The sequence below is a fragment of the Falco cherrug genome, chromosome 1, assembly GCF_023634085.1.
Source record: "Falco cherrug isolate bFalChe1 chromosome 1, bFalChe1.pri, whole genome shotgun sequence".
Lineage (NCBI taxonomy): Eukaryota > Metazoa > Chordata > Aves > Falconiformes > Falconidae > Falco > Falco cherrug.
In genome coordinates, this window is record NC_073697.1 from 17,727,154 (window position 1) to 17,755,124 (window position 27,971).

The window sequence follows — 27,971 nt, forward strand, 5'->3', positions numbered from 1 at the left end:
CCTAAATATACAATTGCTTGTGGACATTTTATCATAATTTTCCTTTTTTCCCTTTTTCTTTTTTTTTTTTTCTTTTTTTTTTTTTTTTTCAGATGTAGATTTACTGGAGAAGGGTATTTGGATACACAAGGCATCTAAGCGATGCTCACGGGATGTGGCAGAATTATGTGGTTCCTATTCCAACCATGCATCTCAAACTGCACTTCCTGAAGAAATTCTCAGAAGTCAGCAACACTATAGCACAGACACAGTATTAAATAAAAAAAAGGTTCCCACTTCCCACACACTGACTTTTATAGCACACTGATAAAGGCTTAATGTACTTAATGAACTCAGTATGTATTTCATTAAAGACTGAGGTGGATTTACATTAAGCATTCCATTTTCATTAATATAGTATACTTTTGATCTGGTGAGACAGCTGCCCAGACAGAATGATGGGGCTTATATGTGAGCCTGGGACTTCCAAGGACCATTATACCCTCCAGATGCTGTAGGATTCTCTGAAACAAGGTGGAAAAAATACAAGGGAATAGAGAACGAGAATAGAGCAGTTAACTTAGCAACAGTGAAGTAATAAAGGGACAGAGTTACTAGCAGTCAGAGCTGCTACCTGAAATAGAAAAATAGATCTATGCATTTGCACAAACACAAATGTGAAATAAAGTATTAAAAAAAGCAGTAGGATCAGCCCTTTCTGTTCATTTACATCCTGTACTCCCCTTTTACACTTTTAGGAGACCTGAGAATAAGGTACGAGATAGAAATGACACACACAAATAATACGTGGCATTTTTAATGTTCTGCTATAAACAAACCAAGTGTATGGCACAATGTTTGCTTAATAGATGATATAAAACATTTATTAGGAAGTAAAGTGCTCAGTTTTACAGATCAATACATTCTTGATCACTGTAGAAGACTTGCATAATTAAAAGCTTCCTAATAAGACCAAACACTGTATATTACTATGGAAAAATCTTACCTTTGTAATAAGTGACAAATGATATTATAATCTAAAGTTGGAAAATGAAATAATAAAATGTTTGTAACATTCGTTAAGTGGCCATGCACCTATTGCAAGGCTCACTGTCAACATACACGGGTACCCCATGAAAACTCACTGCACTTCAAGATGAAGTTTGTTATTAAGTAACGACACGTTACAGAAATATACCTCAACAAACAGAGCTACGAATGCAAGTATTTTCGTAACAAACATATACTACACATAAAAGATAAACTGCCTGCTTGAATTTACATTTTGAAAGATAATTTTTTTACAGGAAACCTATTTAAAACCAGACTGATAGGTCTGGTTTCTTTCTTTCTTTCCCTCAGGAAGGCCCTGCCTCGCCAACTAGATCGCTTCTGCACACTCCCCGGGTCCCTGCTGCCATAACCCTCAGCACGCCACATGCTTTACAGGCCACAGACACAAACCTCAACACAAAGTGTTCTTAGCAAGGTTCCAGCTGATTGCTGGACAACACAAGTTGGGCCATTTGGCCAAAGTAATTGATTTTAAGTACATGATTATTTAAATACTATCTTAGCATTTAGGTAACACTTGTCCCTACAAACCCAACATCAATTACATGTTACACACATGTAATTAGTTAGCATGCATCGAAGTTCAAGCCGAAAATCACGTCACATAGCAACACACTACACATTTTGGATATACATAGCCTTGTTTTCGTATTCATATTTAAACTACTTTGGATTTATTTTCTATTTTCCTTGCATATCAGCTGGCCATGTGTATAGTATTGGGTTTTTGCTTTGTTTGTTTAGTCAGAAATGCCAGTCCAACATGGAAAACCTTCCTGAGGAAGGTTTCTAACATCCAAAAACTTTCAATCAAGGCAAGACAGAGCTTAGTCTGAGTGTCTCATTTCACACAAACGCCCTAACCACTGTGCTGTGCGCCGTTTTGGGAAGTTGACGGGGTCTTTTCTGAAAGATTATGAATTTCTTCTTAGTGTAGGACAAAATAACCAACAGAAAGAAAAAATACTTCACAAGAATCACAGCCTGTTTCCTTAAGTCGTTCTGTTCTCCAGCCAAACCTACTAAGAACTTCCAACCTTCACACTGAGCTTCCTCCTTCTCCACCTTTATGTTAATTACGTTTCTGTGCGTACGGTTTCTTGTAAACCTAAAAATATGGAAAGGCATGAAGTCTGTATAGTTTTAGCAAGTTCTCTAGTTAAAGGGAAGGCATTCTGAGTCACTGTACACCCAGACAATGCAATATTAACAACATATACAAGATGTAAGCTTTGCCCAAGCAGTACTACCACAAGAATGAGATGCTAACCCCTGGCAACAACTGTTTTTTGAAACGAAAAGCACCAACATAACATATACGTGCTACTTCGTTAAATAGGCGTTTTTTCCTCTATACACTCTACTAATAGCTAAGATGTGATTATGTACCTTTCCATTTTCCTTTACATCAACTCCAAGTCTTTTAATCCAAGGCAACTGCCATCTTCAGGAAAACAAGCACAATTGACAACCTCCCTCCTAAACTGGCATTCCACATATGGAAACACGTTGCTAGGCAAAACTACAAACACTATGCCTCTACGTGTTGTATAGGAAACTAATGCAATTTCAGTGTTGCATCTCTTTTCAAAACCAAAGCTTCTATGACACAGAAAGCAGAGAAAATTAAATACTAAAAATCAGTGATTATACTACAAACACCTTTCCAAAGCAATCACGCGTTGCCCCTCAGCAGAAAAGCCTATGTAGAAGAATACCCAATAATTTTACAAGTAGTTCTGTTAAATGTAAATACAGGCTACATATTCAAGATGTAATTAGAACTTGATAGAGCATGAGATCAGATTTTCCCAACTGTCGGCAACTTCTCTGCCCCCCTCTCTGTCACACTCAAGGATAAGTTAACGTTTTTCAATGTTGTGTGCTTTTAAATAATACATTTTCTGCAAAGTAACCATACTTAATTAAGAACCTGTGGAATGTTTATCACAGTAACACTTAGATAATGACAACATAACACTAAAAAATGGTCACTTTGCAACAAAGCTGAAAATCATTATGTTAGTTGGGTGCGAAGAGGCAGTTCTCAAATATTACTTTTGAAATGCTACTGGAATGCAAAAACATGCAATGTGTACAGTTTCTATTATGGAATAATGTGTTTTACAGTTGTACAAACTAAGTGCACTTTCTTCTGCTTAAAGAAACAGTATTTCTCAAAGACAAGAAAAAAATGAACATTTTAAGTTAATTAAAATATCTTAGTACACCAAGAGTAACTCAGAATAAGGAAAAACTCTTAAAAAAAAGTGCTTGCTGTTTTATCTCTTTGAAAAGCGTCCGCTGTTAAAATGAACGAGACAATAACCTGATGCCATCTTCCTTTAAAAACTGCTTTCAAAAGCATTTAAAAATCCTATTTTCCAATAGAAGGCAGAAAACTCACAGCCTTTCATTTGAGTGCTTTAGTAACAGCACATTATTTTGTCTGAAGCTTGCTGCCATCATGAAAGTGTTCATAACAATACAATTATGGAACCAAGATTCCTTGCAGGTAGATTCTGTCACACCTAGTGTCCATCCTGTCTCCTGCATTTTCATTTCCAAAGGCTGACAGTCTCACTGCTGGTAACACATAACTGAATTTTTACATTTGTTATTGATTGTCCAAGAATACCTCTGTTCTGCTTCACTAATGTGATGAGATGTGAAAAGCTATCTTCAATTAACGGTTGGTCTCAATGATCTTAAAAGGTCTTTTCCAACCTAAACGATTCTATGGCTTACATAGGTCTGAAAATGCCTAATGAAAAGAATATTTACTTCATTACAGTGAAAATGGCCTGTAGTGGTCTGATCAGGATGATCACCTCAGGTTGGGCAACAGTGGAGTAGTGTATTCGCTGGCTTAATACTGACCTGATATGTTTAGAACCACCTGCAAAGTTAATTCTACACATGGACGTTACTCCCTCCATTTCCTCCTCCCCCATCAATACCATCTGACTGGGAGGAAGATGGCCGAGAGTTCCTCGAACGAGGCTGGCCATTCAGTCCGAGGGGTGTTCCCAATCGATGGCTCATTTGGGATGCTGTATCATCTGATTCCCATCGCTCCAACTCCTCTCGCACAAGTCGCTCCATTTGTTCCCTGTGGATTTCATTGTCACGACCCAGTCTTTCATCCTAAACAGATTAAAAGACACAAGCTGGAAGTGCAGCTTCTGAACTGCAGTCAAAGCAAAACCCTATACAAATGAGGGAAATTCTTATACCACTCAAGTATTTCGATAGGCTAGTGGAGAAACACAGCTACTGCATTAAAATCTTCTCCTTTCAGTGATCCACCACCAGGTTGTCACCTTCTCTTAGGAAAGCACAATTTGTAATACAGTTTCTAACATTAAATCCATCTCCAGAAACGTAGAACACAACGAGGAGAGCACACCCACAAGAAAGCCCCGTCTCAAGACTCAAGCAGAATTACTGGCTCGAACAACAGTAATAGCCAGGAACACCGAATCCGTGACAGGGCAGCTGCAAGTCTGACCTGTATAACCCACCAAGACAGTCCATCTCGCCCACCCCTCAACAGCCCTATTCTGGCTGGTCTTGCCACATCATGAAGCCAACTGGTTTTAGCATCCACAGACATAACGTTTGTCCCACTAGCCACTTCCAAAGGGCCCTCAAGAAAGAGAGGGTGGGAGAGCAGGCAATAGAAGCCAGATAACCCTGGTGACAGAAGTGACCTGCTTCCACCTGCCACACAATCCCAGAAGGAACATGGGAGAAGACAAGGGTGCGTGGCCTGCTGGGCTGGATTTCCCAGACTCTAACAGCCTAGTCCATAAAATCTTTGTATTAATCCCAACAGACACCAAGGAACGAACAAGCTGCTTCAGCAACTACTGACCACCGCTGCTGTCCAGTTCAGTGGTTTAAATGGTGCTCTGTTCCCTCAGTGTGACACAGGCCTGCTATAAGATGAGCTGTCATATCTGGAACTTGCATCACATCCCTAACGTTTCACGGTTTAAATCTCCTGTTTTCCTAATGCAAAACTGAAAGCACTTGGCCAATGCCAACACACCCACCTCATCTTTACCATCGCTCCCTCAACTCCCAAGCCAAGCAGCAGGAAAAAGTGCTAACAGTAAGCCAGCCATGCAGGTTGTGATCAGGCAGGAGACCGGGAGTTTCTTACCTCTGTCACTCCATCTAACAGTCTTCCCAACACATCTCTCCTTTTTAGTTTGGCTCTCTCCATCGCCTCCAGCTTCACAATGACCGCATCAATCTTGGAGACAATACTGCCGATAGAATGCTCCATGCGATCGACCCGCCTCATGAGTCTGAGGGCAACAAGCGTGAGCTTCAGTGACTCTCACATTTCCGAGTCACTATCATTCTCCCACGTCAACACACACAGCAGGTAAGGCTGAGACAGCATTTTAATTCAAGCATGCATCTGACCTTCCACAACCGAATCCTACTGTCTAGGAAGGGAGAAGGTACACAAGAGTGAGAAGGTAACACAGGGTAAAGCAGATGGAGGGGAAGCACATATTCCACTGTTTTCTCTGCTTTTAGGGCATCCTCATCAAAATTTGTTGGTTCTGGTTACACAAATTCTTCATTCAGCAAGCGTTGCTATAATTAATATGGAGATCTATCATTTTAGACAGAATACATAGTCACAAATAACTTGATCTTATTAAAAATAATAGCTGAAGAAACTAAAATAACCTCAAGGTTTTACTACTAAAAAAACCCAGAAAAGTGTCCTGGCATTATTGTAGCGTAACCATTTTATCTGTCTTTTCTATGACCGGGATTTAAGGACACAGGTTTTTTTGTTGAAGGTTTTGGTTTTTTGTTTGTTTTGGTTTGGGTTTGGTTTTCTAACTGGTTCCCATGAGCCTCTATACAGTATTTCCAGTTCAGATAGCTACTAAAAAGGAGTGACTTAAGCACCTTAAAAACATAACATTTACTTTTATGAATAATTTTATTAATATTCAGAGTTCTAGGAAAGACTACTATGTAACTGAAAGAAGAAAAAAACTCACAAGAAAAAAAAATCAACAAAAAAAATCCCACCATGCAGGTTTGTTCCCCTCAGAAGGATAAACTTACACTTGGAACTCTTCATAGGAAACCCCACTTGAGCTGCTGCCCCTCCTCCTGGAGCTGTGTCCACTGTCTTCATCCTCATCCTCCTCTGAGTCGTCCAGGCTCCGGGGGAAGCTGCGGCTGCTCAGAGGACGTGGCAGAGAACTCCTATCCATGTCCAGGTCCTCCTTTGTGAAAACAGAAGCCACAGACAGAGAAGAAGATATAAAGAATTTCACCTGCACACAGGGGATGTAGGTGTCACGGTCAAAGACCTCCTGCTCTCCCCCTTGCCTTTTTACAGTTCTGCTCAGACAGCCAGGGATGAGAGCAAATATGAAAGGAAATAAAAGGAGTCTTCTGGGGCAGCAAACCAGCAGGGGAAGAAAACTGGCAGATGGCACTGGTGGCACACCACTCCCAATGCTGAGCTCACCCTCTCTTTCTCCAGGTCATCTCTCATCTGCTGATGTTCATGTTCTGTCAATTCCTGGTCCCCATCCTGGTCATACTTGGTAAATATTGCTTCAATCTCTGCATCTGTGTGCCCCTTCCTGAAAAAAGTAGTAGCAAAACCAGTTCCTTTACTTCACGTTTTTCAGATGCTGAACAAACTTCAATTGCTAGAACAACACTCTGAATAGACTTTCATTCCCAAGCCAAAGGCATGACTGATCCCAATGCTGCCTACAAATTTGCAACACTGATGACAACAAAAAGCTCAACCTTCACTTTTCATTAGTTAATAGCACAAATCTCCCCTGGACTGCATTCTGCTCCTTCACAACCATCTGTTTTAGACCTTGATTCGTTCCCTTTCCTTGAACTCCCACCTGTTCACAAACTCCTGCAGTGGCTCTGACGGAAACATTACCATTTCCTCAAAGGCCTTCGATCTCTGCTTCCTCATACCCTTTCTCCCCCACAACACAGCAACTCAAGGAGGTTGAGCACCAGAGTACTCTGGTGTGGGGTTCACCCCACTGCAGCAACACCAGCCACAGGGCAGACTCCAGGGGCCAGAGCTCAGCAGGGCTCCTTAGTTAAGGCTTCTCTTCCACTGCAAACCGACCACTCTCTTCCCACTCCTCTCTTCTTCTGCAGTTCCATCCCACAGTTTCGAGTTTTCCTTTGTGCAATGCCTGCAGACCCATATGCCAAGATCATTTACCTTCACACATCTGTTTGTTTACATAAACCTCCCACCAGACAGAGGAAAAGCACACGCTTCCTCACCCACTAACCAAAAGAGCAGCACTGCTGTCTTGTCTTTATTCATATCAGCTACTCTCGCTATATCACAGAAAGGACAGAAAGAGAAACTTCCATTAAAGACTTAACATCAAATGTCTCTGGGGATATTACTCAAGGTAAGAAGTAACAGCTTCCTTACCCTTTTAGATCTTGCCGGAGTTCATCAAAATTTAGTTTTCCTCCACCTTGTCTCAGACTTTCTGAAATGTCATCAACAGTAGTTTTCTTCAATTTAAGTTTGATCATGGCTTTGTTGTAGCCCTAAAAGAACAAGTGAAATTTCGTGTTTTACTTGTTATGAAATGTTAATACTTGATTTCTAGTAAATTTTCTGATTACACAAATCAGCTAGTGTACACTGTCATTCAGTGTGTTCCAAGAATTTGCCTTTTCCCCCAGTTTATCTGCCTTTTATTTCAGTGTTTAAGTGGACAACATACAAATACTTTTGCAGTTAGAGGTAAGGTTTTCATGATTCAATTTGCACTGCAGGTCAATAGGAATGGAGTATTTTGTCCCAGTAAGAGAACTCGGGCAGTTACTGACAGTTAAGTGACAGTTTTAAATACTGCTGACAAAATGGGTACAGCTTTCTACGGTCATTTTGCTTATCTCTTATTCTTCAGTTGTAGGAATGACCTTTTTTTTAAAAAAACAGTCCTCGTCCCAACAAAGCACTTTTCATTTTTCTCTGCTCTGTTTTAATAACCAGTTTCAAGTTTTAAACTCTGAGTTACTGGTCATGCTGAGTATGTGTTTAGACATTTCTGACCACGGTACAGCACTGCATCCATGCCACAGCATGTGCACGAACACATGTTTTTCCCTAAACTGGGATTTGGGTCAAACTCTTAACTTTGTATTTAACAACCTTACTAGGCAGCTGCCCCTAGGAGCTCTCATCACATTATCCAAGACTTGCCTCATCTTGTTGCCTGAAAGGAGGTAATTCTGAATTCTGTCACCAAACCAAAGAGCAGTTTAGCTTCATCAGTTCAAATATTTCTGTATGTGCCTAGACAGACAAATCCTATGTTGCATGCACTAGGCTAACGATTCAATGCAGAGTCTCAGATGAGTAAAATACATTGTGACGGAAAGTATTCATTCGTTTAATTTAACTCAGCTCAGATTCATTTAACTAAGAGATGTGTATTTTTGTTAGCTGCTGCCAGTTTTATTTTGTACTGTTTATATAGCATTTTATGGAGTAAGTTCAGATACGAGGAATGAGATGTCAAACAAAAAGTTACTTTTACCTTTCTGATAAGGTCAGACAGTTCCATCTCTGCCTTCTGTTGAGCCATATCCGATTTGACTTCGGAGTATGTATCATTGATAATAGCCAAAAACATGTTCTGTTCATGAGAAAAATGAAAAAGCCCACTTTGAAACTTCAACAAGTCTGAGCCCTACTACCCCATGACCTCCATGTCCAGGCCTATACATTAATTTTTTAAAAAAGGCCAGGAGAAGATGGTGGGCTGTTTATAAAGCACTAACATCAACAGCTTAAGATATCAAAATATGATGCACTGCAGTATACAATTTTTAATCGACTACTTATTACTAACAATAACTGAAGAACTACTTTCCAGAGAGGTTTCACGCTTACACGCAGTAGCGGCAATAAACCATGCCTGTTTAACATTACACATGTAAGTTTGGCCTCCTACCTGCAAGGCCAAACTTACACAGATAACAGTGTGAATTACAGGCAACACAGCTGGCAACAAAAATGCCTGAGGAATCAAGTTAACTATTCATCCCATAACCAGCACAAACACATGATTCGTACCTCTACTAGAGCTCTACTTGCATTTCAGACTAAAGATAAACCCAAAAAAGCTTAAAATCAGACACTTGACATGTATGCCACCAACTCTTTTCAGAATTTGGTCACTTGTTCAGACAAAAGAGAAAAAATTGGTCTCACTAACCCTGTACTAATCATGTAATTTACTTGAGACACACTATCATCACTGAAAGGGTCCTGCTAAACAGGGAGTAAACATGACTGAATTGCAAGCTGGACATTCAAATTCAAAAAGAATTACTCAATTTACTGGCACGTTCAATGCGCCACTCTCATACAGAAAGGCAGTGTTAACCTGTTTCCTCATGGACTTAAAAATGGACTTAATACTTCAGGAGAACAATCTTGCAATGCTGCATCTTTATGCATTCTTGCCCAACACCAGAGAAGTAAGAGGTCACTTGGCTACTATTTTGTTTTCAACTGTCCAACATTAAGAGTTGGTGCTTTCCGCCCATCTTTCCTAACTTAGTTGCCAGGTCTCAGACTGTTCTCAAGGAGCTTACAGCCAAATGACAGGATGTGCAGATATTAATAAGCACAGAAATTATAGCGAGTGTTTTGGATAACCTGCTGTGTCTTCACACCCCAGTGCTTTTCTGCTATGCCTCAGAAAAAAAATATTTCTTTCCCTTGCTATACACTAGCCTCTGCTCCTACAGATTTTGTGAGGTGCTTCAAAGCAAGTATGAAACCTGCTTCACATGCTTCTTTGGCCACAGTGACTCCTGTGTTATCTTCAGATGGAACAATTAAATTTCTCCACTTCCTTACTAGTGAATAACCAAGATGAAGTCTTCTCCCACAAATTTTATCTGAATGCCATTTCTCCTCATGTCAAAGAATAATAAAAAGCTTCATTAAGTACAAGGGTCATTAAATAATTCGAAAAGTTATGATGATACAGGACTGATGCACAATTTTAAGGTTAGTAACATCCTGCTTTAATGCTTGCCACCTTATCAAGTCACCAAAAGACACACAATTTGGGGAATAATCTGAGCATTTCTTGCTCGTGTAACAGCTTTGGTCTGGTGGTATCATCAAAACCAAAATTACTACATATTAATGTTAGCACCAAACTAACTGAAAACTACATCCAGGTAGAAGGTACTAGAGGTCTTCACTTATACTGACATAAAAAAACCTAATTTACTTGGTTTCCTAGGTTTCTAAGAGACAGGTCTCCTCCCTCTACGTTGCTTTATAAATTATTAGTAAGACTATAATATGAATTCAATACTAGTATTAACAGAGAGCATACAAAAGATGAGTACTTGCTCACAATACACTCCCTGTTTGAATTTATTTGTCAGACAATCACATCTACATCCTGCCTCTCAGAGAAGTTAAGCTTCTTATCATACTGTTTGTCAAAAAGTGTACAGGTAATTTGCACTGGGAAGGTGAGAAAGACAGGGCTCAACTGTGCCCTGGTGAAGGAAAAGAGGATAGAAAAGAGGCCTTTGCAGACAAACCTGCATACCTGAAAGCTGCTGTACTGCTGATGAATTAGGCTCTTCTAGCAGACAAGCCATGTGTTGCATGCATGAATTAGGTTGAGGTAAACACAGCCAGCCACACATTAGAGCACTTTATAAACTAAGAGGCTGCATGGAACATTACAGCTACTTTTCACCAAAAGATATGGGCTTGCTGTGGATGCCAACCAGGCAGTAATCAGATTTTAAGAGACAAAAAATGCTTTACAATAATAATAAAAAAATAAAATAAAATAAACCACAATGTGGAGCGCTATATGGGAATGACAACAAACATACAATGCAAATTTATATGAAAAAAAAAATAATTGCAGTGACAACACATGCAACATTCAGGCCCCCACATGGGCTGCACACTCACCATTAGCAAAAAAAGCCCCAAGTAGTACTAAGAACCCAAGAGATACAAAAACTGCCACCTACCCACCCCGCATAAACAAAGGCGTACATACCAAAAGAATGAAGAACATAAAGAACACAAATGTAGTGAAATAAATTGGTCCCAAAATTCGATTAGCTTCTTCAACCTCTGTGAAGTTGAAGTCTCCCAAAATGATGCGGAACTGAGTAAATCTTAAAAAACAAAACACATCCAGGAGTTGAAAAAAAAACACACTTCTGGAGCTGTACAAGAATTCTCACACTATTTTACCCTAGCAGGCTGATTGATGGGCAGCAGAGAGGTCTGCACTACTGTAATACTTTATCAGGCACTGCAATAGGCAATTCCTCAAGCCCATCTCTAGGAATAACCAAATTCACAGTCAGATGCCACGTGCACAGAACAAAGCCATAGGATGGTTACTTCTGACTTTCAGTTACAACTGATAATGGGGGGGCAACAGGAAGAAGCAGAGCAAACCAGTGATTACCATTGTGAAGCTTTAAGACACACTCCTGTCCCTCTCCTCCGGCACTCTTCCAGTGCCAAGGCTGGAAGAGGCTCGGCACTGTACGGCACCATCAGCATATTTCAAGTTCCTCTGCTTCTCTATAAAAATCTTTTTGCAACACTGCCCCAGTGTAAGGGGGCAGGGGGAAACTGGTAACTGAACTACCCGGTAATTACCTCAGTCAGAATCAGGTTATGTTGTACCAAATTAATAAAGGAAAAAACTGATTACCAACCCAGTATTAAGTCCTCTCTCTCTCTCCTGGATTCTAGCAGATACTTAAAATTTACTAGTTGGCTGTCTAATATGGACTCTGTGAGTCAACCAACTACACATACGATCGGGAACACAGCATTATCACGCATACAGCACTGCAGTAAGCATTACAAACATACGTAAGCATATGATCATTCAACTGCTAAAGACAGTTATTGCTTTGTCTAGGAATGTGACCAACTGTTATAAAAACCATGTCAACCAGAAACTGCCATTTTTAGCTCACTGATCTAACAATAGCATATCCTTAATCTCACAGCAATGACAGTTTGTGTACTAAAAACGTTACAAAAAAAATGTATTTGCTACTGAGCTCCATCAACAGTGATATATCTACATCTGTTTAGATGGATGTCATAGAATTTTTTGGTCTCTGACGAGGCAACCAAATTCATTTACCAATATACTGAGAAATTCTTTGCATTTTTTTTCTTGTACTTACATGCAGTCCTGGAAAGTGCTGAAGTCATCAATTTGAGTGCCAAAGACAAGATAGGCTAACTGAGCATAAGCTAAGAAAATTATAAAAAACATAATAGCAAAGCCAATGACATCTTTGACGCAGCGAGACATGGTAGTGGATAACTGACTCATTGTTCTGTTGAAGTTAACAAATTTGAAAAGCTGTTAAAACAAAACACACAAAAAAATCCACAACTGTAAAGACAAGGAAGACAAAAATTTCTTAACACAATTGCTCTCCAGCCTTTTACACATGAGATGTCTTACTGTATTTGACTGGAGACAAAGTCAGTTAATTTACATTTAAAAATACATCACTTCCTAAAAATGCTGAGGATTGCAAAATGCAAAATTCTGTCGGAGCACCAACTTCTTGTTTGGGTGTAGTGTTTTGTTTGCCCGTTTGTTTTCCCCTCCTCTATCTGGCATCCTGGCTTCAGAGCAATGTTACCGAAATGCTTCCAAAAGCCTATTTATTTCATCTTCAACGAAGATGTCAGCTATGAAGTAGTAAAATATGGAAGAAGTCACAGTTGACTGCTCTGAGCAGGTGATTGGACTACAGGCCTCCTGACGTACCCTCCAACCTACATCATTCTGTTACTCTGCAGTTTACTGTATTTCTTATAAGCCACTTTATTTCTTAAATTTAGATCAGTTTTGTCTTATAAAAAAGTAAGAGATTAGCCAAGTTCCTTGATAAACCTAAGTATCACTTTTGGAGTACTAGAGTAGAAATTCACTTATCATTGGTCTTACATTTTCCCCCGACAGATTAATAACTAAGTGCTCCTCTGCAGCTTTATACATACAGAGGACAGGAAAATTAGTATGGACATGAAAAGAAGTATCACTAGAAAGGAGGCAGTAAAACAGAGAAATTAGGTTTAACTAAATTTATATATCTATTTTCATATATCAATCAAATATCAAATATATTTTCAAATTAATTGGACTAGCTTTACCAATCCTTCCAATGATTCAGAAGTTTTGAATAGATAAAATGGGCACAGTTAAACCAGGCTAGGAAAAAGCAGTACTCAGTAAGAATTATTGACTTATCAACTCAGGAATAAAAACATTTCTTTACTCGTCTGCTGTGACAAAGCACTAGCACTGACTACCTCTACTAGACTTAAACAAGGGCTGACCAAACCTGTGGCAAATTACAACCTTGCTTTTAATCTGCAAGAAGTTACTCCTGTGCTTTGACTTTCTGGCATAACCAATTTTAGGAGAAACAACTAAACCTCAAATAATATATCAGCTGAAACTCACAATGCTGCTTACATTCTAATGTTAGAATAAGTGTGTCTTGGAGTTACCTTAATCCAGACAAAAAACACAGTGACTGCAGCAATGTTGTTGAACTGCATTTGCCAATATGCCAAAGGTTCAAAATTGGGGAATGAGTTCTGATCTTCCAGTAGCTTCTTCAGGAGTGTATCAACGGTTGATGTCCTATAGATGCTAATTCCTATAGCTACAACAGAAAGCTGAGGACAAAAAAAACATACACATTCATGAAAGATGATTAGGGTTTTAAAATAACTTGGTTTAGCCACATACATCGTAAAGTTAAGATACGAGGAACCTTATGGTAGCGCTACAAATAGCATGATGTGAGCTTTAAGTAAAAGCAAATACATTGTTTTCAAGGTGTCCTAACTACAAAGCTAGTTTCAAACAGGTAAGTAACAGCTACGGATTGCACAGAGCCTAGGGAAAAAAAAAAAAAAAAAAAATCACTGGAGCAAACTTCTCACAGTCCTTCAGGGTCAACCCTGCTGGTCACTGACCACATTAGTGTTTAGGGCCAGGCAGTTGTGAGGACTAGAGGGGGCTGGGTTTCACCACCTTTCGGTCAGGAGTAATGTAATGGTCCAGTGGTTGCTATTTGAAATAGGATCCAAACTAGAACTTCTGGACACATCAGGAAATGCATTTCACAACAGAACCATTACAGTCCTAGACTACAGACAAATAGCCTGGGAGTAAGAAGATTTAGAAATATTTTCCTTACCACAGCTGAAGAACAGCGTGATGGTGAAGCCTAGCAGGCTCAGAAAAATGAAGCTGTCACAGAGAAAGAAATATAAGGAAAGAAGACAGCAACTCAAAAGAGTAAAGATGAAAGAGTAAAGAGCAGAAAGCCAGCAGTAGCCAAAAAGGGACTAGAGTTTCCCTGGAGTACAGACTGAACCATATTGCTTGTTCTGGGCAACAGCAGAAAAGATGTAGTTTTACCATACAGGTAAGGTTCTTGCTTTGACCTCTGCAAACATGCTTTTTATTAGCATAAATGAACACTTCATCATGTATACAGAGTCATAAAGTACATAATCCTAAACTAGAACAATGTCCTTCAGACAAGGTATAAGCATAGAATTTTGACTCTTTCTGTGAACTGAATTTTACACTCACACCCCTGCCATTACGTATAACCAACAGCGCACAGTTCATGTAAACATCCTCCTAAATGGTCCTTCATTTACAAAGCACTGTGATGCAAGTATGATTTCTCCAGACTGCATATACTAACTTCTAGGCATAAACCTTTGATTCATCCAAGCTTGAAGACACAAAACAAGTGTGGGATTGGAACTGTTTTAGCACTGCTGGCTTTGTATACTTCTGGTAAGCACAGCCTGATGTAAGCCCAGAGTGAATTATATTACATAGCTCAAATTCAAAGCTCAGATTTTCTGCTATACCAGGATTACTGACATGCGACACTGTCCGCTTAACCCAGAAAGCAGCCCTGACAGCTGCTAGCACTCTACAATTTTGAGACCCTTCTTCAAACTTGGTATTAGCTGGTATTTTAATACTCCCATTAAATTTCTTTGTGGTTCTTTGCAAATATATTCAAATTCCAGTCACGTTCCTCCAAATGCAAACCACTACTTGAAAGCAAATGATTTTCTTTCTTGAAAGCCTCTGTAATAGTCTGTATCAGATTCTTAGAATAGAAATGAGGGCAAGTTTGTCACCTTCCATAAACGGCTGTGCCTTTATAGACAAAAATTGTGAAAAAGCATACTGGACAAATACTCTAACTTTTCACCAGGACGTAAAGGTCGAAACCACTAAAGACAGAACAAGCAAGTTAGCAAAATACACCAACACTACAACACAGATTAAAATTGTCTTATTCAAACTCATAGCCCAATAGTCTGGAAGCATCCTCCCTAATAATGGGTCTATCCCTTAAACCCACCACAGCAATACTGTCATTAACATTTCAGAAAGCAATTTTAGCCTTATTATAAAGATTACTTACCACAATGATAAGGATATCAAGGCAGTTCCAGAGACTTCTGAAGTAGCGCAGCCTATGAATGTGAATTTCTAAGATCTCTTCCACCATATAATAAAGAACAAAAAGACAAAATGCCATTTCACAGGCTGCCAGGAAAAAATCAAAAGTGGAGATGTAGTGAATCAGCCTCACTGGCTGAAACTGCCAAGATGTAACAAGGCCTCCAGTTGCTGGAAACTCCACTAACAGCCTGCATTTAAAAAACAAGCAAAGAAAAAAAAAATATTTACACAGCGCTGATGAAAAACACTACTAAAAGACACATGGTTTTATTTTACATTATTAATTAAATAATGGAAACAGGTAAAAGCCCACATACGATTCAGAGAAGCCACGACACAGAACAGAAGGTAAACCTTACCGCAGTCCATTTTCACTAAAACCCAAATCATTTCAGGAACAGAAAGACCAGTCTTCATCTGCATCTGTTTCACACTGTCTGAAAGACTGATGTTTTATATCCATGTATTTATTTTAATGAGCCAGATTGCCAGAAAAGTTGCCTGCAAACTGCAACCAAGGCGTTGTGGCATCAGGAAAGTCAGAACTGCCTCCAGCTGGCGAGTGCAGCCACCACATGAACTCCCACTTCTTTGACAGGGAGATGTGCCGCTTCCATTGTTTGTCTCCTTTATACAAACCATACGCTTACCCATGTCTTCAAAACAAAGCAATCACAAGACAACCCCAAGTCTACAACCTACACTGTGCAATCTTAAGGCCGTCACGCTTCTGTTCATACCTGACAACGCAGAATAGGTTGATGTTTGCATTGTATACAGAGAAATCAATGAAAGCTGCTCTGGTCCCTCTGTCCAGCCACAGGTTCTTCTTAAGGCTAGCAATCTGCACAGCTGTCACTTCTCTGGTCCTTGAGAGGTCTTGGTAATAGCCAGCCCCACTGTATGTGGCAATCAAGCCCCAGTGGCTGCTTCCATTCAAATCCTTCTCATTGGTGTAAGTCCAGCTAGTTCAGAGGTGAAACAGAGGGAGCACTTAAGTGTTTCTACTTTCAACTTAAAATTAACAAAAGAGACAGAAATAAAACCTGACCAAAAAAAAGTATCAGTTACTTAAAGCTACTTTCATTTAAGAGGTACATGTAGCAAGTTTTGATGTACCCTGGGGAAAGAGCTTACAAAATTCCTCTGACTAACACAACAAAATTAAGATGGAAAGCTGGGTCACAAGTATATTGATTATGAAAAGAGAACACATAAATCCATTCACACAGAATTTCTATCCTCAGGGAAAGAAAGAAAATTGGCGTTTACATAGTTACGTTCCACCTCCGACACCTTGTTACAGTTCAACTCGCACATTGGCCTCCAAGAAAGGCAATGTTATTCCCATTTTTAGCCAGGGAAAACAAGTTGGTAAAACCCACTGCAGCAATACAATCCGGAATCACAGCAGAGGTGCTCCCGAGTTGCACAGTGTACGCACAGCATATGCATAACAGCTACCAGTGGCACAATGACAGCACCTAAACGCAAGTGGATACAGAGGACAGTCCCCTCCCAGTTCGGTAAGGTTCTCCACGAGCAGAACTGGCAGCTGCTCAGGATCTACCTGGCTTTACAGACAGAACATACAGCAAATGCAGAGTCGCTTCTGCCAAGTGACCTACTGTGCAATTCAGCATAACCCAGGTCAGGGGCGGGGAAATAAAAATGCGTATCTACAGGAATACTACATACGCTGTTCCATTTTGAAGTCCAAAAGGAGCAGTATCTTCATTAGCTACAGAATAGACATCATAGCAGTCTTTGATTTCATCCTTTAAGTCTTCAGGTATTGAGCATGAACCATTTCTCACTTTCAGCTGCCGAATGCGAGGCACCCCTAGGAGCAGGTTCTCATAATAAATGAAGCTTTTGTTTTCTGCCATAGTTTTGTTGTTGTACCACATCTCCCAGTAAAGACCATCCAGCAAAGGTCCTTCTGCAAACTGGAGAAGACAGAACTTTAGTTTGCATGTTGTCAGCACTGTTTTCATAGATCTTCACTCTGTAGACGAGTTAGAACTGCAGTTGATAATTTTTTTGACATAAGACCTTACTGTTACCTGTTCTCCAACAACATCCTGCAACCTGGCTCTACTCTGCCCCACTAGCATGACCTGGGTTTTAAAATGTCACATATTAAAGGCCTACTTCGTTCCACAGCTTTGACATCATGCACAAAGATCTTCATGCACAACCCCTACCACATTAGCAAAAAGGTCCTGGAGGTTAAATTTACAGGCCATGACAGGACAAACAAATCAGAGCAACAAAGATATAAAAAAAATTGGGCTTAGATTACCTTCCAGAAGTCATCCATTGTGGACAAAGTTTTGAAATCAGTTTTCTCCATTTTTGATACAGGTGTTTCCAGGAAGAGCTGCGACATAACCCTTGTGTAATAGTACATACTGGAGCTCACTGTCCCGTAAGTCACTGCAAAAGATTTGGTAATGGGTGAGAGGTAAAGAGGTAAGAGAAGGGAAAAAAAGAAGAAAAGAAAGGAGAACAAGAAGAGAGAGTACTCTGTTTTGAATACATCCAGTTGCATTCATATAGATTTTGCACTGAGAAGTTTAAGCTTCAGAACAAAATAAAATCCACACCAAGCATCATTTGTCTGTCAACTGTGATTAAAATACAAAAAGCAGTGAACAATAGACAGATCAATCAGTTTAAAATACTCAAGTTCTCCTTCCCACACCTCATTCTATTATTAATGCTTTTACAAAAGCTAACTTCAAGAAAAACAAAGGCACAATTGAGCAGCCTGAAGAGAGGCAGCTAGTGCCTTTTTAGGTGACTTGTGCTATCCAAGTATCCCCAGAGAGCTAGCACAGATGGCGCAAGACCTCAGAAGAACTATGCCCTGCTTGAGCAGATAATGATGGTCACCAGGACATCACAGGGCACTGTGAATGACATTAGCCACCTATGGTTAGACAATGAAACTCTACCCAAGACATGTAGTGCTTCCAAGACAGTCTCCCCACAAAAAAATAAATGACTGTGTGTTACTACTTTTCCTCACACTGAGCCAAGCATTTGGCTGAGGAACACAGAGCATAAATTATAAAATTATGTACAAAGCCAAGATGGCTTAAGAGAACTGTCTCTGGCACTGTTACTACCTATAAATACTTAAACCGTTTTATGGGTAAAACTGAGACAAGCCTGAAAGATTAAGTCTACACTGAACAATTTTATAAAAACATCTTACAACAGGGAAGAAAATCTGTTCTCTTTAGTAACTAGAGAACAAGAACTATTTTTAATGGACTTTTACTGTGGCACATGGAATGTATCACATGACTGTGCAATACCTGGATTCTCGCTAAATACATACTCTCAAAAATACAAGAGCACAAGAAAAGTCCATAACATTTAGCCTGCACTGGAAATCTCTCTCCTAGGACATGCCAAGCCACAGAGCAGCCTGTCCCATAGCTACTGCTTACATCTAAAATGAAAAAGGATAATACTTAAAAACATCCCACTAACGAGTTAGCAGTATCTGTAGGTCTTTAACACACTATACTTTTCCTTTATTCTGTTACCAAAAATCTTTTTCTGTAGTAAACCAAATTGTTAATAGCCTGCAATCAACCTTTTTCTGCTGAAACCAATTTCACTTTACTGTAATTCAGGTCTCTCACTGCTACACCTCCCCTTGTAGTACAGCACATCAGCCACAAGCAGTCTTATGCTACTTTGTCCATAAACCTGCACTACACATTCTTAAAGGACTCAGGAAGGAAAACCCCATGATATTTAGTATATAACCATGCTTGCAGTACAAGACCAAAACAGTTGTGTCAGTGGTTTAAAAGTTTGGGGTTTTTTTCAGTAATTCTACTCCAGACAAGCAAGGCAGACCTGCTCTCAGAGCCAGTCTACCAATGTAGTTTTGCATTTTCTTTTCCACTCCAAGATTCTCTCTCTCCAAAAGCAAAACCATCACCTTGTTCTATTACAAGTGATCATAAATGACAACTTCAGTGTCACTGACAGTTCAGGCATTTAGAACAGAACTGCCCACGCTAAATATTGAAGGCTTGAAACATACCAGCTTTCCAAAGATACACTAACTTAATGCACACAGATTTTGTTGTTATTCTCCGTAGTAACCAAATAAAATATCTACTTCACAACTCCATAGTAAGTTCTATTTTGCATTGTCGTACTAATTTTTATGCAAATATATGAACACGACTTCTTTTGACTGTTAAAGAACCCTAGGGATCTTGAAACTGAATTGTATAACAGCTTCAAGTTCCCAAGGCCAGAAAAGACGACTGCTCTCAGAACCATTACATTACACCAGCCACAGCCGTTCATGGGGCTGTCTGAGGCCTGTGATAAACATCCCATACTATCTGTGCTCCAGCATCACTAAGGTTCTTCACCCAAAGAACAGCAAACTCAGTTCAGGCTGCTTTCTTAAACTTTGGATCCAGGAATATTGTTGTGCAGGAGGCTGAAGATCCATCAAGCTCCTCACACCTCTGGTCAGTCCGTATTTAGCATAATCTGCTAATATTACCTTCAGTGTTGATTCTAGAGCACCTAACTCAAATCAGTCACCTTCTTAAAAGCCAAATTAAAAAAAAAAAAAAAAGAAAAAAACGGTAGGTTGAATGTTACTCCATTCTGTGTTCTGTAGTGTTACAATACTTCACATGATATCACAGGCAACAAAACAAATGACACAGATAATGGAAATCTCCAGCTGTGATCCATCTACACTTGAGTATATATAGGCTGCAGATGCATTTAAAATATCCATCATCACGCAAACACAAATTATCAGGTATTTCTAAGTAGGTAGCATGATCTCTGCCTTTCCAGTTACTGTGAAGAACTTTTATTCTTAGAACGATGTGTATATAAGCTCAGTGATAAATTTGGAACTCGGTGATTTCATTTTCTGTCCTAGTTGACTAACTCCCACTCTTCACATTTAACAGTTCTGTTCAGCAATTCAAAATGCGCACCGGAAGCATTACGCTGCAGTGCAGTACTACGTTAAAAAACATGCTCCCTAAAAACAAAGAATAAGTATATCATCATCCTGCTTAAAGGTTCAAAACTTGTTATGGCACAGAATGTTGCAGCATTTTCAAATCTCAAGCAACAATTCAAGCACAGGAACAAGAGAAAGCTTTAATTCCAAGTATTTGCCTACACACCTGCCTATTAATTAATTTTCCTCCCACATCACTGAAACAACCTTCACTCTGGAATCACAGAGAGTAAGCAAATTGCACAAAACTGGATGCAGTAGTGCCAAGCAGTACTTACAGACACACAAGACCATAAGGAAAATCATGTATGTGACCAACTCCCGTAAAACACTTTTCAGATAGCGCTCTCTGCTGGTGTTGCTTTCTTCCATGAGTCTTGTCCCCCACAGACCTTAAAAGGAAAACACACATCATGATGTACACAGATGTCTGACACTAGATACACAAGTGGCACAGTAAGTTCAGTGGTTTTGAAAGCTTAACCTATGTCATGTCTGCTTCATGTTCTTCTATGGATTTTAACCTGATCAAAGTTCAAGCAAGAACAACTTCTTCCATAGCCTGAACGGGGTCTGCAGTATTAGCTATTCATGAGACACGGTAATAATTTAGTAACAGCTCAGCAGAACAGAATCTGCTGAAGATTTGCCAGAAGTGCTGTCACATAAAACCACATGGTATGAAAACACATGTAAGTATACAAATACATGCACAGATAGCCATCCTTTAAGAAATAAGTGCAGTGTTTGGGGCTTTTTTTAAATATGAAAAGCATTGTTAGATGAATGAAAACGGATATTCAGTATTGAACCTATATTAGTAGTCTTAACTAACTTTCTACCTGAAAGGAGCATACATCAAACATTCTTAAAGAAAACAAATCGTAACTTTCCTTTCTCAAATAGGCAAGGCTTGTCCAACAGAGATGCAGCAGGGATCTTGGTAAGTACATCTACACGATTTCTTTCCCTGCTCAACAAAGAATTATCACTGACACTTTAGTAGCAGCCTAAAGGAGCAACCACCATCTGGTTGTTAAACTGAGGAACTGCATTAGCTTAACCATTTTTGTCTGTTACTAGCTTCACATTGTACTTGACATTGTCAAGAAGACAGCCTAAGAGCAGTTACTGGACTTCAGTGATCCTTTCTAAAAGGGTAACTGAAAAGCAAAAGGATCTTTTAAACGGAGTCTCTAAAAGAAACAACCGTCTGAGAACAGAAAGCAGTTAGTAACCATACTTATTTCTCATGCCTAATACAGAACAGGAAAAAAAGCTGGGAATGGCTGCTGATGCTCAGACCATAATTGCTACCTTCAGGGAACTTCTCCATTTAATCCTAAACAAAAAGTGACTTGACCTTAGTTTATGGTGGGAGACAAAGCATATAAAAATAAAAATTCACTCCTACAGAAGCACACCAAACTTCCACTCTTCTCCTTTTCAGGTTTTTTAAACAGCCAACCTTTCATAACACCTTTATGTTCTCAGCAGATGGAAATTAAGTAACCTCAATCTCCCTAAGTAAAAATCTTCAATCCATCAAACGTATCACAGTAATTCAAAGTCAAACGGAACAGCAACAAGGGATAGCCAAAACACATTATAAAGCTGACAACGAAGAGAGTTCACTTGCTTTGCAACCACTGCTGTAAGACTAAGACAAAGGGCTAATGTGCCTGCTGCAGAACTTCATTCCCTAACAAAGGGAGAGGAATAAGGCAGCTCCTCCCTCTATCTCCAATACAAGGTGTGTTCAGAAAAAAAATAATGTGTTAGATGTTTTCAGAAGCCTTTCAACTACCACATTTTTAAGTTGTGACCTAACCGCAGTCAACCAGGAAACTTCTCTTGCATAGGCACAGCAAGCACTAATACCCTTAGCCTTAATCTCTGTTCACACTCCTTAATTAGTAACTCATAACTTTCACTAGTGTCAGCCCCCAAAACGAGAGCTTTTCCAAAGCTGTTCTTTAAGGCTAAGTCTGAAAATTTACAGATAAAGACTGCAACTTTACTACACAGCATGCCAAATCCTCACCGTTAGGTCATTCTTGAAGACAGAAACACAAAACCATTTACAGAATCACTAATAATAAAGAACGCAACAAATTCAGCCTCTTAACACAGCACTACGTTGCACTAGCAACCCTCATAATAAAAGCAAGAAAACATTAAGAAAGGAAGAAAAGGCTGGAACAGCCAGTGAGCTAAGCTGGCAAGAGAGTTGAGTCCCGGCTGTCAGCACATTACTCACCAATAAGAAATGTGGTGAGCAGAAAGCTTGCAAGGTCAAATTCTGTCATATTACAATATTTTTAGGAGTCAGTCAGCAAGGAGCAGAAAGTTACATGTGAAGAAACAAAACCAAAAACCAACAAACCAGCACCAGAGATCATACAATGATCTTTGTGTTAAATGAACTCTACATTTGCTCATCACCTAGGTTGAAGCTTTCATTACTTGCCATGTTTTTAGAAATTTAGGTCCATTATTCCCTTTTTTCTTTGTTATAATACTGCATCAAGAACAGTGGCAGTAAGCCCTGCTAGATTTAAGTTGACATCTACGGCAAGCACCAAAAATGTTTCACTTCTAGTCTCTATTAATAATTTTCTGTTCATTCCTTACATAAATTTGCTATTCATCAACTTTCTGACAGATCTCATTTATTAAATGAATAAGCAACTAAATTGTCTCACTCATTCTATAGCCCAAACGGCTTACCGGACAAGTATATGAACTCAGAAGAGTTGTTAAAAAATAATGATCAAATGCAAATAAAAAAAAGATAAAATTTCATCTTACAATAAAGTCTAGCTTGTTCGGTACTCACTAAATTAAAATCTGTTTAGTTTACGCATAAAGTGTTACATACATATACATTATATGTATTAAATGTGTGTATATGTACTTACATATACACACATACCTACGTAATCATAACGTCCAGTTTATGAGGTACAGAATGCATATAAAGTAATTCAGATTTATGTAAGAGTTAAGTTCTGAACGCCCTCAAGCCAAGATACCTATCACTAACTGATCTGACTACACAGAAACTCAGATGCTGGGGAAAGAGTGGGCTGAGGGAAGGAGAGTGAAGTGACCCTCAGGCAAAGATGCTCTGTCCCAAAACAACAAGGAAACACAGCCTCACCATCCTTAATTCACATTCCTTAGTAAAGTGTAATCGGAGCCTACACTAGTTCAACTCAGTAATAATGCCACGATGCATTCTTCGTGGAAGTAACAATTAATGAGTGACTGGAAATGATATTTGATACTTCCATTGAACAATAACTAAGAAAACCTTTCAAAAAATGCTCCTTTGTATTGATGCACAGGGGAGCGCAGCAGCACTAGGTGACCAAGTACAGATCCGAGGGGCAGATTATCTTTCCAGCCTGGCTCTGGAAATGGACTTTGCTCTTACCCATTAAAAACTTCTGACCACTTTCTCCTTAACAGAGTTGAATAGTCATCCCCTCCTCTCTTCTCAGCATCTGGGATGTTTGCTGTAGAGATCTGCAAAACCAAACAGACTAAATCTACTCCAGACTCACATTAGAATCTGGGAAGAATCCACAAAGAGAAGAACCTGAAGTGGAGACAGTCTGAAGTAGTTAACTTTCTATTCACTTAGTAACTCTAGTTACAGTCTCCCCAGTAATTGGAAGTACCAAAATCCCATTACCTTAAATCCTCTCTGCATTTTTATTTCACAACTGACAGCAAGAAAAGTGCAAGGTGTCACTCAATATCCTTCAGCTGATGCGCGGCTACTTGTTTAGCCATGGTAACACTATCACTTTTGATATCCAAAGGATTACTCCCTCTTGTTGAATTCTGTGTAGTGAAATGGAATTTTATTAAATAAATCTATGTTAAATTTCCTCTAGTCATCTTGAAATAAAACTGAGTACTCGAGCATGCCATTTTCTAGTCTTCAAAGACCCTCACAATTATCCACGAAACGTCAAAAGAGCTACTGAGTACTCTTCCCAGTATTAAAACCTCAGTTATCCTTCAAGTGCCCTATATTAATGTCAGGCTTGAAATCAGCCCTTTCGCTGTGCAGCCTGCAGCAATCACATTCTTCAGAGGTTAGTTACTTACGCAGAAGGTAAGTACAGCACCCTGCAGTACCTCCACAGCATCAAAATCACACCTAGCCATTTACTGTGCCTATAAATTAACGGCAGCATTCTCATGAAAAAGCCAGGAAAGGATCTGTCTACTACAGCAACTGTAGCTACACTTGCCTATAAACAGAAAACACATGCAGCTGAGAAATCAACAGAAACTGTGGATAGCAACCACAGGGATAAAGCCACTCCAAACATTCCTAGAACATGAAACCAAGTCTTTTTATTTTACAGCTAAAAATAGAATACTACCAGTGTATATGGACTGTCTCAAACAGCAAGAGGCAGCTTGGTCCACAGCCATTATTGAAAATTTTCGTTTTCTTGCACTGCAAAAATGTGTAACTTTGCACTGTCCTCCACACAGTGCACACAATGGGCTCACACCCAGTAGTGTAAAGAGAACCATACAAGTCAAAAGGATGCATGATGTTACCATGTCAAAGGTGGTCCTCATCTTTCAGCCTGAAAGCAGAAATTAAAAGTTAAAGCTATGGTCCCAGATCAGCTCCCAAACTAGTTATTCTAGCACAAGATACATTGCTTTTAGGCAGCAGAACAGGTAAGGGATCCGTTTATCAGAGCACAGCCAGATCATCTCTGGCAACACCTGCCTGCTGATGCTGCTGAAGGCTCAGCTGCACTCACTCTGCCCAGCACAGCCTGCAGTGTCACCAAAAGCCCATTCCTCTTGGTTCTGCTACTTGCTCAGCTGAACAAGGTGAAAATACATATATAGGCTTAAAGACAAATAAACTACTTGAAAAAAGCACACTAAAACCAAGCAAACTTCCTCCATCCAAAACCAACCCTAAGCTGTAGATGCAGATGAACTATAGATGATTCAACAAAGTGTTTTACCAAGCCTTCATTAGAACGGTAGCTCACAGGGGAAGGCGGTGGCGGTGTGGGGGGAAAGTCTGCCTGATGGACTTTATTTCCATCTGCAAATACTCTGACGTTACAGAAATCACCTGGTATTAACCTCTGCCTTCAGGTTCAAAATGGCTCAGAAACCCACATGAAAATCAGTCCTAGTGTGGATAATCTGTCTGGAATATTACTGCAGAAACCATGACTGAGATGGAACAGTAGTAACTTATGCCACAGCATCACAAAGACACTCTCATGTCACGTTCAAATACCACTATTTTTCACCACAGCTAAAAGCACACACAGGACGTTCCTTCTCAGCAACAACTAGTACGAAGGGAGCAACTGAACAGTCTACTTTGATAAGAACTTTTATAAAAGGACTTCACTTTCTCCATGTGAAGCAGCTCCTTTCCTAGGCATTTATGTATCTCAGCAACAGACTAAAATAAACACACCGTTGAAGACTTCGAACAGAGCAGTGCCAGTTCATGCATAACACGTAATTATCACTGATATTCTTCCTGGCCATTCTGGTCTCCTTATGAAGTGACTTAGACCACTGAAAACTTCCCCAATAAAATCTGCTGAAAAGAAAACATGCCCTATTCCATAGTTTCTGCAAGTCTGACTTGCATCCAAGTAAAACACTGCAATGATCAAGAAAGATTTATTATGGTGCAGAGAAATCATTACAGCAAATGATTTTTGAATGCACGTGAAAATCAAAGTGAAGACGTACAGAACATACAATAGCCTAATTTACAAGTCCCTGATTAAAATCTTGTTTGTTTTGACACCTCTGCTGAGGCTGTGCCAGCCAGTAACAGTACTGTCACTTTAGAAAATTCACATTTTAGAAGAGGAAACCTTATTTTCTAAATGTGTTGACTTTTCCTGCAGGTTTATAAAGATTCTGCCTGACAGTTAACCAGCCCACGTTTAAAACCCTCACAATTTGATGCTGACATTTTAAGCTGCCCAGAAAAGGATGGGGGGGTTCCTGACATGTGCTCCCATACCCTTGAATCCAACAAACTCCCCATCTACCATTTTCTCTGCTGGGTCAAATCAGCCCCGGACAGGCCCGGCCCAGCGCAGAGGTAATGCCGCAAGCTCAGAGTGATGCTCCCAGTGCCCGCCTGACACGGTCCCACCGACGTTCTCCTGCTATGTCCCTTGCTCATGGCATCCACCGGCGGCTCCCAGCAGGCCAGGGCAGCCCAGGGCAGCGTGCAGGAGCAAAACATGAGTAAAACACCCCCACGATGACCCCACTCTATGCACAAATGGCAGCCTAACCACCTCTTCTATAGGGAGGGTGATGAAGAGAGGACAATTATTCCGCTCCAACTCTTCGAAGACCTGGCGTTGACCCACATGTATCCAAAAGTGACTCGGGAGAGTCTCTTACACTAAAAGCAGCCGGGGAAAAGCCCCGGGGGGCAGAGAGCGCCGTGCTCCAAAGGAGGTGAGGTGCGTGTGCTGGCGGCATGGCCAGCCCAGGGAGCAGCCACGGGCGCGCACGGAGAGACGCGGCCTGACAGGGGCCGGGCAGGCGGCAGAGAACGCGGGGAGCGGGAAAACCGGGCAGGCAGCGAAGGGGCGGGTGGGAGAGGGGGCAGGCGGGGCTACCAACAGCTCGCCACGGTTCCTCTCGGCGAAGGCTGCCGAGCAAGGCCGGGGAGCCCGGCTGGGGCAGGGAGACAGGGCTGGGGACAGGGCCGGGGCCGCCGCTCACCTCGCAGTCGCCGCGCCAGGCGCTTGGCCCAGGTCGCCCGGCGGGGCGCGGCGCCCTCCGGCGGCACCTGGTGGCGGCCCGGCACCTCCGCCCCGCCGCGCCCCGCCGGCCCCCGGCGCTGCCGCCGCCCGCCGGCCTGGCCCGCCGCCGCGCTGCCCAACGACGACGAAGCGCCGGCCGCGGGGCCGCCCCACTCCACGTCCATCTCCAGCACCGGCCCTGCTGCCGCCGCCGCCGCTTCCTCCTCCTCAGGCTCGAAGCCCGGGTTGTCCCGGCTCCAGGCCTGCCGCGAGCAGGCGGAGAGCGGCGGCGACGGCGGGCAGGAGCCGGGCCCCGCCGCCTGGCCCAGCCGCTCCAGCTCCAGCTGCTCCCGCCCGCGCCGGCAGCCGCCGCGACCCGCCATCAGCCCGCCGCCACCGCCCGGGGCGGAGCGCCGCCGCCTCCGCCCCGCGCCCGCCCTCCCGCGCCGCCCGGGGCACGGAGGGAGATGTAGTCGCCCTCCCGTCCAGCGTCCAGCGGCGGCC

At 41.0% G+C, this 27,971-nt stretch overlaps 1 protein-coding gene across 2 annotated transcripts; it reads right to left on the reverse strand.

Annotated features, from left to right (window-relative positions):
• Positions 1–780: 780 nt before the first annotated feature.
• On the reverse strand, positions 781–27,861 carry PKD2 (polycystin 2, transient receptor potential cation channel). Of its 2 annotated transcripts, none has more exons than XM_055722946.1 (15): positions 27,448–27,861; positions 20,961–21,074; positions 17,962–18,095; positions 17,355–17,605; positions 16,397–16,621; positions 15,616–15,844; positions 13,658–13,828; positions 12,313–12,494; positions 11,154–11,274; positions 8,643–8,741; positions 7,523–7,644; positions 6,566–6,683; positions 6,154–6,314; positions 5,222–5,369; positions 781–4,200 (listed from the first exon to the last, which is right to left on the reverse strand). In XM_055722946.1, exons 1-15 carry the CDS (start codon positions 27,848–27,850, stop codon positions 3,967–3,969), a joined length of 2,712 nt encoding a protein of 903 aa, XP_055578921.1. In that variant the 5' UTR covers positions 27,851–27,861; the 3' UTR covers positions 781–3,966. The 2 variants fall into 2 exon arrangements, with proteins under 2 accessions (XP_055578921.1, XP_055578913.1); XM_055722938.1 differs by having other exon boundaries at positions 6,154–6,317.
• Between the last annotated feature and the right edge of the window lie 110 nt (positions 27,862–27,971).